The sequence below is a fragment of the Raphanus sativus genome, chromosome 2 (assembly GCF_000801105.2).
Source record: "Raphanus sativus cultivar WK10039 chromosome 2, ASM80110v3, whole genome shotgun sequence".
Classification (NCBI taxonomy): domain Eukaryota; kingdom Viridiplantae; phylum Streptophyta; class Magnoliopsida; order Brassicales; family Brassicaceae; genus Raphanus; species Raphanus sativus.
Window position 1 is genome coordinate 3,423,877 of NC_079512.1, and position 17,164 is coordinate 3,441,040.

General features: G+C 37.8%; 4 protein-coding genes and 1 non-coding gene across 7 annotated transcripts; 3 read left to right on the forward strand and 2 right to left on the reverse strand.

Moving 5' to 3' along the window:
• The first annotated feature begins 519 nt into the window (after positions 1–519).
• Positions 520–3,028, forward strand: LOC108843667 (eukaryotic initiation factor 4A-3). The gene is made up of 4 exons (XM_018616916.2): positions 520–665; positions 965–1,034; positions 1,123–1,232; positions 1,724–3,028. The coding sequence occupies exons 1-4, from the start codon at positions 521–523 to the stop codon at positions 2,788–2,790; spliced, it is 1,392 nt and encodes a 463-aa protein (XP_018472418.2). The 5' UTR covers position 520; the 3' UTR covers positions 2,791–3,028.
• Positions 3,029–3,389: 361 nt separating this feature from the next.
• On the forward strand, positions 3,390–4,060 carry LOC108841366 (uncharacterized). Its single transcript, XM_018614129.2, has one exon. The coding sequence runs from the start codon at positions 3,414–3,416 to the stop codon at positions 3,945–3,947; it is 534 nt and encodes a 177-aa protein (XP_018469631.2). The 5' UTR covers positions 3,390–3,413; the 3' UTR covers positions 3,948–4,060.
• A 461-nt stretch (positions 4,061–4,521) lies between these two features.
• LOC108843388 (casein kinase 1-like protein 2) lies at positions 4,522–8,817 on the reverse strand. Its single transcript, XM_018616579.2, has 14 exons — positions 8,517–8,817; positions 8,403–8,443; positions 7,435–7,504; positions 7,181–7,329; positions 6,994–7,089; positions 6,851–6,918; positions 6,312–6,373; positions 6,168–6,231; positions 6,010–6,094; positions 5,803–5,929; positions 5,616–5,695; positions 5,475–5,538; positions 5,214–5,353; positions 4,522–5,131 (listed from the first exon to the last, which is right to left on the reverse strand). The coding sequence occupies exons 1-14, from the start codon at positions 8,590–8,592 to the stop codon at positions 4,844–4,846; spliced, it is 1,410 nt and encodes a 469-aa protein (XP_018472081.1). The 5' UTR covers positions 8,593–8,817; the 3' UTR covers positions 4,522–4,843.
• Positions 8,818–9,189: 372 nt separating this feature from the next.
• Positions 9,190–9,292, forward strand: LOC130508922 (U6 spliceosomal RNA). The gene has a single exon (XR_008943106.1). It is a non-coding gene; the product is annotated as a U6 spliceosomal RNA (small nuclear RNA).
• A 1,038-nt stretch (positions 9,293–10,330) lies between these two features.
• LOC108842607 (probable phospholipid-transporting ATPase 5) lies at positions 10,331–15,870 on the reverse strand. Of its 3 annotated transcripts, none has more exons than XM_018615581.2 (9): positions 15,597–15,870; positions 13,110–15,025; positions 12,929–13,039; positions 12,569–12,845; positions 12,398–12,486; positions 12,227–12,314; positions 11,711–12,145; positions 11,435–11,626; positions 10,331–11,356 (listed from the first exon to the last, which is right to left on the reverse strand). In XM_018615581.2, exons 2-9 carry the CDS (start codon positions 14,936–14,938, stop codon positions 10,670–10,672), a joined length of 3,708 nt encoding a protein of 1,235 aa, XP_018471083.2. In that variant the 5' UTR covers positions 14,939–15,025; positions 15,597–15,870; the 3' UTR covers positions 10,331–10,669. The 3 variants fall into 3 exon arrangements, with proteins under 3 accessions (XP_018471083.2, XP_056851053.1, XP_056851051.1); XM_056995073.1 differs by lacking the exon at positions 15,597–15,870 and adding an exon at positions 15,338–15,565; XM_056995071.1 differs by lacking the exon at positions 15,597–15,870 and adding an exon at positions 15,227–15,250.
• Between the last annotated feature and the right edge of the window lie 1,294 nt (positions 15,871–17,164).

The following is a 17,164-nucleotide window of genomic DNA, read 5'->3' on the forward strand; positions in this document are numbered from 1 at the left end:
TTTTGTTTTTGTATTAAATAAGTGCTTTAAAAGATAAAAATTATTATCTCAATGATATAAGAAATATTAAAAAGAACAAATATGTTAAACAATACAAGTGATCATATACATTATATATTAAAATTTTTGATCATCTGATCAGTTTATAATTTTGTGTTATATCTAACTTTAAATTAAATAACCAATTCAATATTAAAATTAAAATTATGGTTGTAACACTTAATTTAGTTTTCAAAATAGCATATAACAAGTTAAAAATATATATTTACAATTCCAAGGCAAACTAAATTAAATGTAAATTACAAAATTAATTTGCTTTATCGATTGAAAATCCAAAACAATTCATAGAATTTATTTATGCTATTAATAAATTATTAAAATAAAACTTCCACACTTTGGGGACTAATATTGAAAAAAAGGAACAAAGAGTGAAAAAGTCGTAAATTATGAGAAACGTAAAGGGCAAATAGAGAAATAAAATGTAAAGTTGTTTTCTTTTTTTCAAACCTAAAAAAAGAAGATGGTGGAAGGGTATATAAAGCAGAAACAGTTACTCTCTTCTTCTTCAACTCCACGGCGCAGATCCGAGGAGTTTCTGCTCTCTTTTGAACATTTCTTATCTCTCTCTCTCTCCAGATCTCTCTTCTTCCCTTTTCTAACATCAGGTTTGATTTAATCTCTCTCTCTCTCTGTACTTTGTTTGTTTTGGATTCTCGTTATGATGCCTTATAGGATCCCTAGGTTTTGATTCGTGTTTGTTTCATCCTACCGCAATGCTGATTCGTTAGAGATCTAGTTTTTTGTCAAATCCAGATTGGGACAACTTGTTCTGTTTTGGTTTCATTTGAATCTGTCGGATCTCAGACAAAACTGAATGTTTTTTTTTGGGGGTGATTCTTGAAATCTGTTTTATATTTTGTGTTTCTTACAATGTTGTTTTGGTTTCTGCTATTCCTCTCTCCAGTCATGGCAGGAATGGCGTCAGAAGGAACCCAGTATGATCCTCGTCAGTTTGATTCTAAGATGAATGCCATGTATGTTCTCACTTACCCCATTTGAATCGCTGTGTTATTAACCTAAGTAGCTAACAAGGAAACTGAGCTCTATGATCTTTTTATGCAGACTCGGTGAGGAAGGAGAAGAAACTTTCTACACCACTATTGATGAAGTCTGTGATAGCTTTGATGCTATGGAACTCAGGTCTGATCTCCTGAGAGGCATCTATGCCTACGGTTAGTGAGAGACACAACAACACCTCTTATACCTTCACTGCATACTTTAGCTTCTGTCTTACATGTTTCAAAGCCTATTGCTTATTGCCACTCTAGACTCAGCAAGTAGGAAAATTATTCACCTCTATACAGGTCTAGGCGTTAGAAAGTTATTGATTTACTTTTTATATATTTATAATATTATATTAATGAATTATAAAAATTACATATACAAAAAAAACTAAACATTTGTGTATTTGCACTAATATTATTGCTTAATTTTACAGATTTAAATCGATTTACTCTAAATTTTACCAATTTAAAACGGTTTAAACTGATTTAAGTTAAGATAAATCGGATTTTTAAAAAAAAATTGTTTCGGATATGACCGATCTGCTGCCTAGGCGCCAGATACACCGATTTTTATATCATTGCTGTTAAACACTCTCATTGTGCTTCAGTAGTATAGCTTGTCATAAAGTTCTGTAAACTAAATGGTAACGTGATTCCAGGTTTTGAGAAGCCTTCTGCTATTCAACAGAGAGGGATCATACCATTCTGCAAGGGTCTTGACGTGATCCAGCAAGCTCAATCCGGAACCGGAAAGACCGCTACCTTCTGCTCCGGCGTTCTACAGCAGCTTGACTACACTCTTGTTCAGTGCCAAGCTCTTGTTCTTGCCCCCACCAGAGAGCTCGCCCAGCAGATCGAAAAGGTCATGAGGGCTCTCGGTGACTACCTCGGCGTCAAGGTCCACGCCTGCGTCGGTGGAACGAGCGTGCGTGAGGATCAGCGCATTCTCCAGTCTGGTGTCCACGTCGTTGTCGGAACGCCCGGTCGTGTCTTCGACATGTTGCGTAGACAGTCTCTCCGCGCTGATGCCATCAAGATGTTTGTTCTTGACGAAGCGGATGAGATGCTCTCTCGTGGTTTCAAGGATCAGATCTACGACATCTTCCAGCTTCTTCCTTCTAAGGTCCAGGTCGGTGTCTTCTCCGCAACGATGCCGCCTGAAGCTCTCGAGATCACGAGGAAGTTCATGAACAAACCTGTCAGGATCCTTGTGAAGCGCGACGAGCTGACACTCGAAGGTATCAAGCAGTTCTACGTGAACGTTGACAAGGAAGAGTGGAAGCTCGAGACGCTTTGCGATCTCTACGAGACGCTGGCCATCACGCAGAGCGTCATCTTTGTGAACACTAGGCGTAAGGTTGATTGGCTGACCGATAAGATGAGGAGCCGTGACCATACTGTCTCGGCCACGCACGGGGATATGGATCAGAACACGAGAGACATCATCATGCGCGAGTTCAGGTCTGGTTCTTCGCGTGTGCTGATAACCACTGACCTTCTTGCGCGTGGTATCGATGTTCAGCAGGTGTCTCTGGTCATTAACTTTGACCTGCCGACGCAGCCTGAGAACTACCTTCACCGTATTGGAAGAAGTGGGAGGTTTGGGAGGAAGGGAGTGGCGATCAACTTCATGACGAGTGATGATGAGAGGATGATGTCTGATATTCAGAAGTTTTACAATGTGGTCGTTGAAGAGTTGCCAAACAATGTTGCTGATCTTCTCTGAGTCCTCCTGTTGTGTGGCAGCATGGTAACTTCTTTCTTTCTTTTTTCTTTTACCGAGAAACTGCTGAATTTTACCACCCTTTTACTATGTTTTGTTTCCAGTTTACTTTAGAGTTTTTGGCAAAATGAGAAGAGAACTCATCTCATGCTTTATTGTTTTGTTGGCATTATGTTATAACTTTCTTGTTAACGTGACTCTCAAGTTTCTATTTCTCTAAAGCATGTTTTATTTAATTTAATTAATTGGTGGAGTTTGGGCGTGTATGTTTCGGCTAAAGTAAAAAAAAAAGTAAAAAACAATATATTCTCTCGAACTCATGAATGAAGAAGAAGCACCGACCATGTGTATATGAGCTCTTGGCATTGAACAAGAGCTTGTGTGCTTCTTCTTTTTTTGATCAAAAGAAAAAGTAGAAGCACCGACCATGTGTATGTTCAGTGGACATGAGATGTAAGATCTTACAAAATTTTCTTAGGAACAATAAACACACAAACACTGTACTAGGTACTCCAGTGAGTAGTAATTAAACACTAATAATATTTTTTAAATTGATCTCTCTATACATATTTCATCTGGACCAATGTACCAAAACCCATTGGATTAACTAATCAGATGATTAGTATATGAATATAATATACCTGGTCTCCCTTCTATATATTCCCATAAGCCAAAAGTGTTATTACAAGACAAAAAAAAGAAGAAGAAAGCATTTCTCCTTTTTATTTCTTCCTAAAAGCAGAGCCAGTTTCTCGAGGTTGTTGCAAGTGAAGATGTTCAGATCCAGGTCATGCAGAGAAGAGATGAGAAGCAGCAGTATGGCCTACAAGTACCATTGCTTAGCTAACGGTGGAACACCAGAAGCAGAAGAAGCACCAAGCCCAACATACCAGCAGCTTCCGGTGATGCTGAGATCTTATAGCACGTCAACTTATAGTCCACACAAGAACCCAACACCGGTGAGAGACAATCCAAACAGTAAATCGAAGAGAAGCATTAGTAAGGTGAAGAAAGGGTTAAAGGAGGCAGATCTTCAGAGGAAGAAGAGAGTGGCTGCTTATAACGTTTACTGTGTTGAAGGGAAAGTGAAGGGATCTATTAGAAATTACTTCAAGTGGTTCAAAGAGACTTGTTCAAATGCTGTCAATGGTTTGTGGTGATCTGTTCTTCTGATATAGAGATATTCAGCATAAGTAAAGAGTAGATATCTGATTTTGATAAGAGTGTGATTTCGGGAGTTTATCTTTTTTTTTTTATCAGGAGTTTATCTTAATAACGCAAAATTTTATGTTTTAAGTAAGAGCGAGAGCGACAGACAAGACAAGGCACTTATTAAATATGTTGTCGTTTCTTTATATCGGTTCTCAAGTCTTATAACACAATCCAACAACAAATTTTCTCTTGTTTCCTTCTCCTTGTTAATCCGTTAGTAACCTCAATGCTATGGTAACAACAAGAGATTCAAGTTAGTAGAACTGAGATTGGTTAGGATATACTTCATTCATGAAAGGGAAACATTATACACTTTCATGCACATCAAGGATGACATAACATGCAACTCTCATGTCCTCTCGGGGTGCAACTTGACATATGACAGACGCAACTCGCATGTCCGCTTTATGACAAAACAGTACAATTATTGCTTACGTACAACAATTATAGTTGCATCTTGTTTTACCCATTTACCAGCAAAAATGACCATTTACCCTCGCAATACCAGCATAGATGTGCTAACACTTCAAATCCCTTTGAGTAATAAAAGATTTAAATTCTCAGTACCAAAAGACATACACGAGAGTATAGAAAACAATCAAATGAGGACTAAAATTGACTCCTTGATCTCACCCTCTTTGAGTTTGTATTCCTCTGGAATCACTTCTTCAGAGTCTTTTCTTTATCTTTTTGTTATTTTGAGAGTTGCTTACAAGCACAAGCAAAGTCTTCCCTCCCTGTAAAACATGGGGGAGGGTGGTCTAACAAAGGCTTTCTTTGTCTTTAAATTTACACTGGTCCCGGCCGGGTTTAAGATCATTCACTGGTCAGTAATACCCAGCGACTAAAAGTGCAGACTCTCGATCCCTTTCAGATTGGACTCATAGTTCTTCTTCATGACTGAAGTATTTCCCCTTGACGGAGATGATGATGATGCTATCTTCTTCTCAGATGAGACGATAGGTGAGTTTCGACCACCATGGGTCTTTGGGTTGGAGCTTGATCCAGCTTCAATGATTTGAGGGTTTGATGGCTCTGAATCAGTTCCAGGAACTGCAGCCTCGCGACTACTGGAGACAGCAGCACGTCTTGATGACCCAGTTGCGCGGAGAAAGCTAGAGCTAGATGACAACTGCCACAAAACAAAACAAACTCAGGTTCAGCTGCCAAAATTCTTGTGAATACAACCGACTTACAGAACCTTCTGTACTCACCATTACATCTTTAGATATTGCAGGATCACTTGAAACTGGTGCTTTTTGTTTAGCTAAGTTGCCTGAATTAAAAATTTGTCCAGAAATTCGCCTAGGGTTGTTTCCTGCTGGCCAGCCAGAAGTTCTAGCTTCCTCGCCACCTGCAGTGGAACCAAAGAACATATCTAATAGTGTCATATTCCTGTAGAACCGAGGATCGTACTTAAATGCCTAAACCACACATAGAAGAAACTACTCAACCATCCAAATAGATGGACCAACCTGATGGCCTCTCAGCACTAGTTATAGTAGGGGGAAGGCCAGAGCTTTGCCCAACTCCGGGGACCTGTAAAAAAAGGCTATGTACATCAGCTGAAATTAAGTAGAAAGATGAAATCCGAAAAAAGAAAGCATGATTCTTACGTTGGAACGGGGAGGAGTAGAAATCTGTGATTGCTGATACTTCAAGATAGTCCAATCAAATACATAATCAAACTGGAAGCCTAATATATGATGAGCAGAGGAGGAGGACACAACATGTTACTTGACTGGTTCAACTTATCTTTATTTGGCAGACTATAATTAACAAAAAGTGACGAGGGCAACATACCTTCGCGAATAAACAGGTCTCGGAAAAGCCGTTTCAGGTAGGCATAGTCTGGCTTATCGTCGAATCTCAAGGAACGGCAATAATGGAAGTAAGAAGCAAATTCAGATGGATATCCTCGGCACAGAGACTAAAATCAGAAAAGAACACTTCATCATCAGTATTAGACCACAGGTAATCACCAACACAGGCCTTGGGTGATAACTATACCTCAATAGATGTTGATACTTTCTTTTCACTAATTCTCTCATACTTTTGCTTCTTATTACCAGCTTTCAGTCCTTGCCAAGGAAGACTGCATTCAGTTGTGGAAGTTAGTAAAAGGCCACCCTATTAGAAACCAATAGCAACATCCCAATGGTACACACCTTCCTTTTAAGAAGTACATGAGGACAAATCCAAGTGACTCCAAATCATCTCTACGGCTTTGTTCTGTGATACAAACGGTCATTGCAATTCAGAATTACGTTATTAAATAATTATTAAGTTAGAAGCTAAATGAACTGGTATACCAATGCCAAGGTGAGTGTTCATGCTAGCGTATCTAGCAGTTCCAGTCAAGTTTTTGTTTTCCCTGAGATACAGAAGATATCAGGATTTTAGTTGCTAAGCTGATACATCATATACTGCAATAATCGAAAGTGTTACTAATCCTAGCAATTCATCAAAACGATTTTCTCATATACTAATCCAGCTTCACACAAAATGGGATAAACAGAGAAAGATGCTATAAAGCTACTAAAACGGGATCAAGACCTTGTTCCAACTGAAAGAACACCTACAAAAACTCTTGTTTGTCTCTAAACATTTATACACACCAAAACAAAAATGAAGCGATTGTTATACTCAGAAACAAGGAAAATTATGCCCATTTTCTAGATAGTAGATAGAGCAAAAATCTACAGTAAACATACAGTAGAAGAACCTCAAATCAGACAAACAGGCTAGTAGAAACTTAAAGTAAACGCTAGCACTGGCTCAAACCCATTATTCTTAATTTCTTATAGTCGCGCACATAAGTAACAGGGAAGGTCACGGTGCTGTGGCTAACCTGTACGGAATGTGTTGATGATTTGAGTCTCTATACTTCTTTGCCAGACCAAAGTCGATAACGTATACCTGTACTCGGCCAACATTTCGTTAAAACATGAGGAGAATAAACAAAGCCCACAAACAACCCTTTTCAACAACTACCTGATTCGCGCGCCTGCCGAGACCCATCAGAAAGTTGTCAGGCTTGATGTCCCGGTGTAGAAATGACCTCTGATGAACAAATTCAATGCGATTGATCTGACAAGGGTAAAAAATATGCCCAGAGTATTTAGGCAATATCCTTATTCAACGTGGGAAAACTACTTTCAGGTAAATGAATGGATCCTACCATTTGATCTGCAAGCATTAGTACAGTCTTTAGTGAGAGTTTCCTACTGCAGAAATTGAATAGATCTTCGAGGCTAGGCCCCAACAAGTCTATCACGAGGACGTTATATTCCCCTTCAACACCATACCATTTAATGTTTGGAACGCCGGCTGAAATCAACGAAACGAAAGCAACCTCTCTTGAATTACAAAAAAGAAGAAGAAGAAACCACAAACTGCAAATGTAAGTAAGTAAAACAAAAACTAGGTCCTTACTTCCTCCTTGTAATACTTTATATAATTTTGATTCATACAGCAACTGAGGATGCTTAGTTTTCACATTTTCCTGAAAGAAGGAAAAAAAAGCATGCCATCAAAACATATATAGCAAACACAACAGTCAAATGTGTAAAATTTCAGAACAACAAAGAAACATGAAAACAAAACATGAGGAATTAATTGATAGCATACTTCAATACTTGGCAGTAGGAAACAGCGCAAACAAGTAACAGAAAAAAAAAGTAAATTTATAACATACAACCAAATTTCAGTACAATAACATGGTAGCTGTCAGCCTCATAATTCTCCATCTTTAGACCACATAACAGAACATTTCAAAGTTTTCAACAGGGTTGGGCCCACCCGTTGCATGTAGTGTTGTCGTGGGCTCTTAAGAGCTTATTCAGCATTAACTACACTATCTTCCCAAGAATCAATAAATACTACTAACTCTCAGTTCCAACAAAAAAAGCAGTAACTGCCTTATAGCTGTGTCTTAGCCTATTAAAGTATCTTGTCCGTCTAAACACAGTATATACCTCCCATGATTCTAACAGTAATGTTCAGCTTTTGCTTTATTTAACACTGATTAAATAGTTTCTTAATCATGCTATAAACTGAAGATTGTAGTTCGTAAACATTCAAAGCTTGGAACTTTTAAACACCATAGAGAACTTGGAACTGTCTATATTTTAAACACGTTAAAACTAGAATCTACAAAGCTAAGAAAGACCAAGTAATAACAATAAGAATTGACACACACACATATGTGCCATAAAAAAAACCGTAACTTTCATTCCTAATTTCCGAGATAGCTCAATTCTTTATTAAATAGTACCAATTAAGTAATCAAAGGACCTAACATTCCCCAAAACAACTAGGTTCTATATACTTGAATCATCGATCTACTTCAACAGAGTAGAGAAAAAGAAGAAGAAGTCTATGTGTAAAACGAATTTACTTACAAGTTTAATGGCAACTTCTTCATTAGTCTGTATATCAGTACCTACACAACACACCAATACTCAATTAAACAGAGCTCGATTCAAAAACAAGCAAGTAAAGTAAGGGGGGCATACCGAGATAGATCTCTCCGAATGATCCACTTCCGATCTTCCTTCCCAGCCGAAACTTGTTCCCCACTCTCGGCTCCATCAAATCCAAACCCTAGAACTACCTCTTTAACTACTAGCCACCACCAGAAGAGATTAGAGTACTTGAGGAGTATAAAGATATAGTCAGAGCGGAAGAGAATCAAGCGGATTGAAGATTGGAGTAGCGGTAGATTCCGATTGACTTCCGGCTAAAGAGCGTCGTCGTCGGCGACATCTCTCTACCACACCACACGGCGAATATAATTATCCCAGAAAGAAAAAAAATGCGAATCTTATTTATCGTGGAGTTGTTGGATACTTTAAATGGGCCGTACTATTGGTCCATGTCGGCCCGTAATAGCTCTCAAATTTGAGGTACTACTAACCACCACATCCACTGTAAAGTGCAACAAACACGCAACAACTTAATGATTTTCATTACCTAACCCATAGGGTTCTAATTGGATGTTTCAGTTCTAAAAATTTTGGTATCCTCAGATTATTTTTATAGTTTTGCTCCTAATTTGAATAGGTTTGATATTCACTGATAGAATACAAACTTTTAGTTTTGGTTTGGATTTAGTTTTTAATATTCGATTGTATCTAAATATTTAGAATTCTTAAATTACTTGAAAAGTATTGATTAATAGTTTCTCTAGTCCCTTTGGAGACATCCGATAAAATTGGAACGATACATAGAAGATTAGCATGACTACTGTGCAAAGATGATACGCACAAATCGAAAAATGGTCCAAATTTTTATTCCCAGTCTGTTTCTACTTGCTATTTATGCAACTCTGCTTTCGAGACAAGAGACCATTTATTTTTTGAGTGTTCCTTTGCGGGTGAACTGTGGCGGGGAACATTGAAGATCTGGCAGATAGAGGAGTCTCTTCTCTTTGGAATCAGTTATTGCAAAGATTGGTGGTGAGTCTCCCCGACAAACTTTCCATCTTTCTTTTTCGATACTGTTTCCAAGCAACTGCCTATGCTATATGGCGTGAGAGAAATAGACGTCGTGTGGGAGAACCTCCTCAATCATCCGCTTGTCCTATCATCCTTTTGAGAAAACTCATTCGAAATAGGATCTCATCTTTGAGAAAGAGAGCAGGGAATAACTATGAGGGAATAACTATGAGAAGGCCATGGAAACATGGTTTGGAAGAAGATGATTTAGTCATCAAAATTTTGTAGAGTTTTTTTTATTTCTGTACAAAGCTACATTAGGTTGTACAAAGGGTTTTTTGAAGTGAAAAAATTTAAAATTCTTTAAAAAAAAATCAGTTTATCTAATATATTTGAGTTAAAATTGTAATTTATATATATTACTATAAAACTATTCTAACAAATATTTTAAAATATTTGAGAATATTTTTCAAGTATCATATTTGACGCAAATATTCTAATATAATTTGTATATACAAATAATTTGAGTTTAAATTCAGTTTTTATTTGTATATACAAATTATATATAATCGAATTCATACAGGATCTAAATTTTATTCTCATACCTATCTAATAATATAAATCTTATTAACAAAACAACAATTGTACTTATAAATATGGTCTTCTCTGAATACGATTTTTTGCTTTCGATCTATTTAAATATCTAGAAAGAAAATTTATGTATGGACTGCATTTTTTCTTTATGAACTAGTTTGAGGTTTTCTATATAGGATTGGAATACCTCAGGACCGCCAGGTAATTCAAAAGAAAAAAAATTTCATACTTGTGTTTTAGAAAATATTAACAGTATATATGCAAAATAAATTGATCCTGAAGAGAGGAACAGAAGAAAATACACAAAGGAAGTATCCGAAGTATAAGTAACACAAAGTGTCCAAAGTAACATCAATCAGCTACTTTAGGCTGATAAAAATAATAACTGTATAAACGCGAAATAAAATTAGGCTTTAGCATTCTGTGTCCTAAGTAAGCATATCCACAAAACCTAAGTTTTGTACAAAGGAAACAAAAGCATGTTAAAAAAATGAGAACCAAGCAATTAAAAAAAAAACATCAGCAACTACTCTTTACATCGATCTCACTCCTAAAACCTCTCCACAAAGAGAGAAACAGCATCAAGAACCATTTCCAAAGTCTTGACGCATCAGAGAATTTGAAGAAACCTATACATGCTACAATGATCTAGGTGTCATTGCATCTTGAGCTGAACAATGAGATAGATTCGACTGCTTCTTGCTCAGTTTCGTCCTTAGATGTCTGATCTTCGCATCAACTCTAGCTGTGAAACCAATCTTTGTCTCCTCTCGTGCCTTTGTACGCTCTCTGGTCCACAACCTCGCATCCTCCACATCTCTCTTGTAGTACTTGATCTCTTGGATGATATGATGATCCATCGGATGCAAGAATCTCTGGTAAGCTATGTGAGTAACGTAAGGAAGAACCGCAGTTACCGTGACCAGCAAGGTAGCCATCCAGTAGATGGGTGCAGGTGCAAGAACCTCTTCAAGAATCCTGTAAACGTTTCCAGAGAGGCTTGATGGCATCATCCCATAGAGTGCTACAAAGAGATACCATAACCCAATGCTTCCCCAGATCAAAACGTGTTGGATCCAAGTGAAATGAGACATGGTTAGTGCTATTTGAACATTGACTGCCCATATTATGCAAGTGAACATGGTTGTGCCGACAGCGTCCATGTCAGCTGTTTGGCCACCTGCTCTGAAGGCCTGAGAGTAGATGATTCCTATGTTTAGGAAGAATATGACAAGCGATGAGTAGACGCCGTTGCACATCCATCCAAGTATTCTTGACCAATCAAAGAAGAGGTTCTTTGTGCCCTGTTGGTATAAAGCTGGGAACTACACAAGCACAATCACAAGCAAGAAAAGTTAATGAGCAGAGATTCAACTTCTTGAAGGATGATTATTAAAGCTTACTTGTAAGCAGATCTCAGAGGAAACATCTTGTTCAAAGACTCCAAGAGCAATCACTGGCAATGAGGTAAGGACAACATTGAAGAGCAACAAGTAGTAGTCATTGTACACTGACTGTCCTGAAAATCCGGTGAAAGCCTCAAAGTAGAAGAGAGTGAGACCAAACGCTATGTTCTTGTAGAAGAAATAGCATATCTGGATGTGCATCAACAACACAATGTTAGAAGCAAAACTACATTGCAAAAGGTAATCAAAATGGCCACAAGAACTAGTTATTACCATTTGAGCTATCCTTTTGTAACACCAATGTCCATGGACGACAAGTAATCTTTCCAAAAACCGGAACTGCGCAATGGAAAAGTCACTAGCCATAACAGCCTGCATGCCTTCAACGCCACTGATTCCTACACCAATGTCAGCTTCTTGAATCATCCCAACATCGTTTGCACCATCACCTATTGCCAATGTGGTTTTGCCAGTTCCCTCTTTAACCAGCCTTGTCACCAAAGCCTTTTGCTTGGGAGACACGCGGCAGCATATGACTGATGCACAGTCAACAGCCAAAGCCAAGAACTGATACTTCATATCATCCTCCAATGCATAAGTTAGTGTTTTCCCATCAATGATCAAAGCAAACGCAGCATGTGGATCCTTCTCTAGCTTCACCATTTGCACAGCTTTAGTGAGTTGGTTCAATATGTTCTCTTTCACAGCCTGACACATCAACATTTAGAGATAAAAGTTAGCTTCAAAAACTGTAGCTGAAGGGACTTGTCATTGAATGTTTTAGTATACCCTTTTAGAATCTTGGGATCCTCCATCTGGATTTATTGATGTTATGCATATCTGTCTCATCCCTTGCCTAAGTAAACTACATGCAAATCTGCAGTTCATAAACGGTAAACTGTTAATAAAAAATCACTGTATAAAAAGAAGATAACAGATAAAATGAGAGATGATACTAACCCAATGTTGATGGCTGTTTCCATTTTATCCCCAGTTAAAACCCATAACTTGAGGCCAGCTTGAGCAAGTTTATCTATACATTGAGGGACCTACATCCAAATGAAAGAGACTCAGGTTAGATATGCAAGATAAGACATGAACTTAGTGTGTCTGTGTAATAATAATACATACCCCTTTCTGGAGTTTGTCCTCCACAGCAGTAGCACCTATAAGAATAAGATCTTTTTCAATCATATCAGCTCCTGTCTCAAGCAACTCGTCTCTATCAGATCCTATTGAAGTTTTTGCCTTTTGAAACTCAGTGTTCCAAGCTGAATATTCTTCCTCATCAAGCTTTCTGTAAGCAAGCGCAAGTGTACGGAGACCAGCTTCTCCATATTCAGTTAAATGTTTTGTAGTTGGTCCCAAGTATGTCTTCCCATTCTTTGCCAACCGTTCAAAGATGATGCTGCAAACACACAGGAAACATAAAAAGAACATTAAACACATGTCTTGTCTTATGCTTAAACTTGTTTCGGTTTGGATGCTAACCTGTCAGCTCCTTTGCATAGTAGCAGAATCTGCCCTTCCTCATCCCTTACAACTACTGACATTCTCTTTCTTTTGCTTGTGAAGTCCAACAAGTTCAGAACCTTATACTCCCTGCATTGTATATGTTACTTAGTAGAGCCCAAAATGATGATCAAAAAAGGTTATAACACACTTCACTAACCTCTCTACTATTTGCCCTGAAGAAGAGAACCTCTCACGGATAAACACACTTGACTGAGTTCTCTTACAGAACTCAAAACCAAACTCTCTAGCAGCAGCGAGAAAAGAAGCTTCATCAGGCGACTCCGCTTCATAAGTGTACTTACCACTCTCCTCATCCAGCTCAGGGATAGCTGTGTGACAAATAGCTAACACCCGGAAGAACTGCAACACATCGTTTGGTTGTGATTCTCTCAACCAGTTCCCATTCATGAGTCTGTTATCCTCAAACCCAAATCCCTTTATAGGAGGAGGAGCTCTAGTATTGTTACCATCTCCACCACTTTCGATCTCAATCTCATGCGTCCGGCTACTATCCCAAGTGCCATACACTTTGGTCTGACACTGAGGAGTAGTAGCAGCACTTGATATCTCTCCATGCTCTTCAAGATCAACAGCCATCTGCTTCGCAGCAGCGAGCTCCACCTCGCTAGAACGAACACCGTAAGAAGTACCAGCGATAGAGCATTTCAAGAAATCCATCTGGTTACACGTCAACGTCCCCGTCTTGTCAGAGAGGATGGTATGAACCTGACCAAGCTCCTCGTTGAGATTCGACGTCCTTGCTTGCGCAGGGACGCCGCTCTCATCGTCGTACATCCGCAAGTCCTTGTTGATGAAACTCGCCTGCCAGACTTTGACAACTTCTATAGATACGTAAAGAGAGATCGGTATCAAGTATCCGTAAAGCAATAGAGCGGTGATGAGATGGACCACCCCGGCGTATACGGGGCTTATAGGATTGGTTAGATCCTCAGGAGCGTCTGGTCTCAAGTACCACATCTTCGGCATATGGAACTCCGTCTCCCAGGCGAAACCAGACGAGGAGACGCAAGAGATCAAGATGAGTAGGACGAGGAGCGTGTAGATGATGTAGTCCATCGTCCTCTCGATCCTGCTTCTTTTCGACGGTGACTTCGTTGAGTTCTGCATGACTTTAGTGTCGTGCCCTGTGAATACCACGACTCCGTAGACGTAAGCTGTGTTCCTAAGCTTGGAGTCTCGTAACAGTAACTGACTCGGGTCCAGAGGAAACGTCTGGCGGCGATGCTCTATGTTCCCGACGAACGTGTAGAGACTCGGGTTCGGGTCTTCGCACCGTATCGTCGCCATAAAGTCCTCGAAGGACTCATCGTCGTCTAGTGCCATCGTCGCTTCCAAAGATCTCTTCACTTTCAAGTTTGTCTCTCCGTCGAGATTCATCGTTTCGACGTAGCAGATCCCGTCCGGATAGCTCGAGGACAGGAGGAGCAGGTCAGCTGGGAAGAACTCGTCCTTCTCAACTCTCACCACGTCCCCGACCCTGACGTTCTTCCACTTCCTAGAACGGAACGGGGCATCGCTTTTACGCACGTTTGTTTTTCTTGCGTTAATCTTGACGTCCTGCATGAACCGACGCCAGTCTTCGAGGGCCTCTTTCATCATGCTGAGGCCCACGACGAAGACCAAGGGGGCGATCATGCTCCATTTGTTGAAAGGGGAGAGAGGGAAGACGGAGAGGATGGCGGCCACCAGGAAGTAGAGGTTGGCGGCGCGGTGGAACTGTTCGTAGAGAGACTTGGGGAAGAAGGTTATGAGGTTGTAGCGTGTGGTGGAGACGTAGTTGGAACGGTATTTTAAAGGCTTCTTTTTGTGCATGTGAGGCTGGTTGCAGAACACTGTGCGGCTGAAGCCTGGACCGTGGAGTGGGTGTGGAGGGTCTTGGTCTTCTTCGAGTGTAGTTGGTCTAAGGCATCCGAATGTGTAGAGGTGGCTTAGTCTCAGCTTTGATCTGATTCTACCTCGAGCCATTGTTATTACTCGAGAGAACAGAACAGGATCTAGTACTCTAGTTTCTTAAGAATTAGATTAGTGCTTCATGTTGGTTTTGAAATAAACCTGTACAAATATGAAACCAAACAAACACATTATAAGATTTTTTTTAATCAAAATTTTGATATTTTTGAGAGATAAAGACTTTGGAAAAGGCAGAGTGGACTAAAACTAACACAAGCACCAAGAAAGCTATAAACGGAATTAGCTCGAATTTCGGACATATATTTTTTTTTTAATGTAAAAATAATATTTATAGAGCCTTACCTCTAATAGGGAAAACAAATGAAAATAATCTAAGTTCAACAAAAAAAAAAAAGTCTACTTTCTATGAAAGATGATGAATTTACAAAAATTCATAGAGGTAAAACAATTTACCAAAGAAACAGAACAGGAAAAAGAAAAACAAGAGAATATAAAGAGTTTTTGAAATCTCAATTTGATTCTTAAATTCAGATAGGTAAACTATTAAGGAGGAGTTGAGGTAGAACACGCAAAAACAATTGACAGCTGTAATAAAAAGACATAAGAGATAAAGATCCATGAACTGGTTGACAAGTCAAGCACAATGGGAAAACCCAGAACAACAGGAAAAAGAAATCAGACAGGTGGAGAAGTAGAGAATCGGAAGACAAACCCCCAAATGTAAGAAGCTTGATTATTCGCCTAGGATTTGTCGGCAATGTCAGATCAAGAAGGATGAGCACAAAGCATACATATTTAAAAAAATGCAGCTTTCTCTCTCTCTCTGTATCAATTTGCTGTCTTTTTTCTTCTCTTGTTTTCTCAGGAAGACTTAGAAAAATTGGAGCTAAAACAGAAAAAAAAAATCAGAGAAAGGGTTTTAGAGAGAGATTTTTATGTCCGAAAATTTCACTCGGTTTTGAGTTTTTTTTTTTTGCTATCAGTACTGCAAATCTGAACCAGTGCAGGTACTTTCGGGTCCGCTTCTTCCTATGTATCTCTCTCTTCAACTATAATTTAATTAACTTTAATTTACAACATTTTAAAATTTTAATAAAATAGCCTAATTGGTAGATACGTTACTATCAGTAATACGTATGCAATTACCCAAAAAAACAGTAGCAAGTTTTTTTTAACTTCTGAGAGTTATGGATGTTAAAAAAATAGTCGATACAAAATCTGGGGAAAGATATAAAGGTATTTATGAGCCACAGCTGTAATTTAGTTAAGGAAAATATTTAACAAAAGCGCGTTTAGATAAATTTTATGATTTTATAATAGTATCATTTTTATTTAACGTATCTAGAAGGCCGTGAAGTCAGTAATTTTGCTCAAAAACAAGCATGTATCATGAGAAATTATCTAATCTACACTTTGTTAATATTATTTTTTATAATTATATTAGTCATATATATTCTTAATTTTAGTATTTTAAAAAGTAAATAAATAATAAAAATTAAAATTTGAAAAATTATTTGAAAAATTATTTGAAAAATTATTTTCAAATTTTAAAAATAAAAAAAAATCAAAAAAAAATTATAAAAATGTTCAAATTTGAAAACATATAATTCAAAAATTATAAAAATATTTTTTACTTTTATTATTATTTAGTTAGTTATCTATATTTATATATTTATAAAGCAAGGTTATAAAAAACAATTTAGTTAATGAAGAATATATTTTGATAAAGATAAACATATATAATGGTACAACCAATGTGATAAACATATAATTTGACTTTATGTAATTGATTATATTCATTCAATTTTACTAATAAATATCAGAATATTAAACAATGACTCAGAAAAAATTTAAGTAAAACTCTAATTTCACATTCATTATATATCGTAAAAATAGGTATAAAGATTACTTTTTGTAAAAAAACTAAATACTTAAGTATTTTAATAAACAGTTTGATATGAAATAAAGGATGTTTTTTTTTTGTAACTGGAAATAAAGGATGTTTTCTAAATAGTAAATACCGCTTTCCTACCCAAAAATACGATATACACATACTTGTTTTGTCCCGACAAGAAAAAGGTATATGTTGTAGGTCTATGATTTGATGAAAAAGGAAAGGTATCTCTGGGTTCAGAAAATCAGGAGAGATGGTGGTGACGTTGTCAAAACACACACAACCTTTTTCACTTCTGCAATGAAACCAAACTTTCAGGTAGAGTCGTTGAACCAATCCGCTCTGTATTTCTTTTCTTTAAAATCAGATCTTCGCATAAAACTATG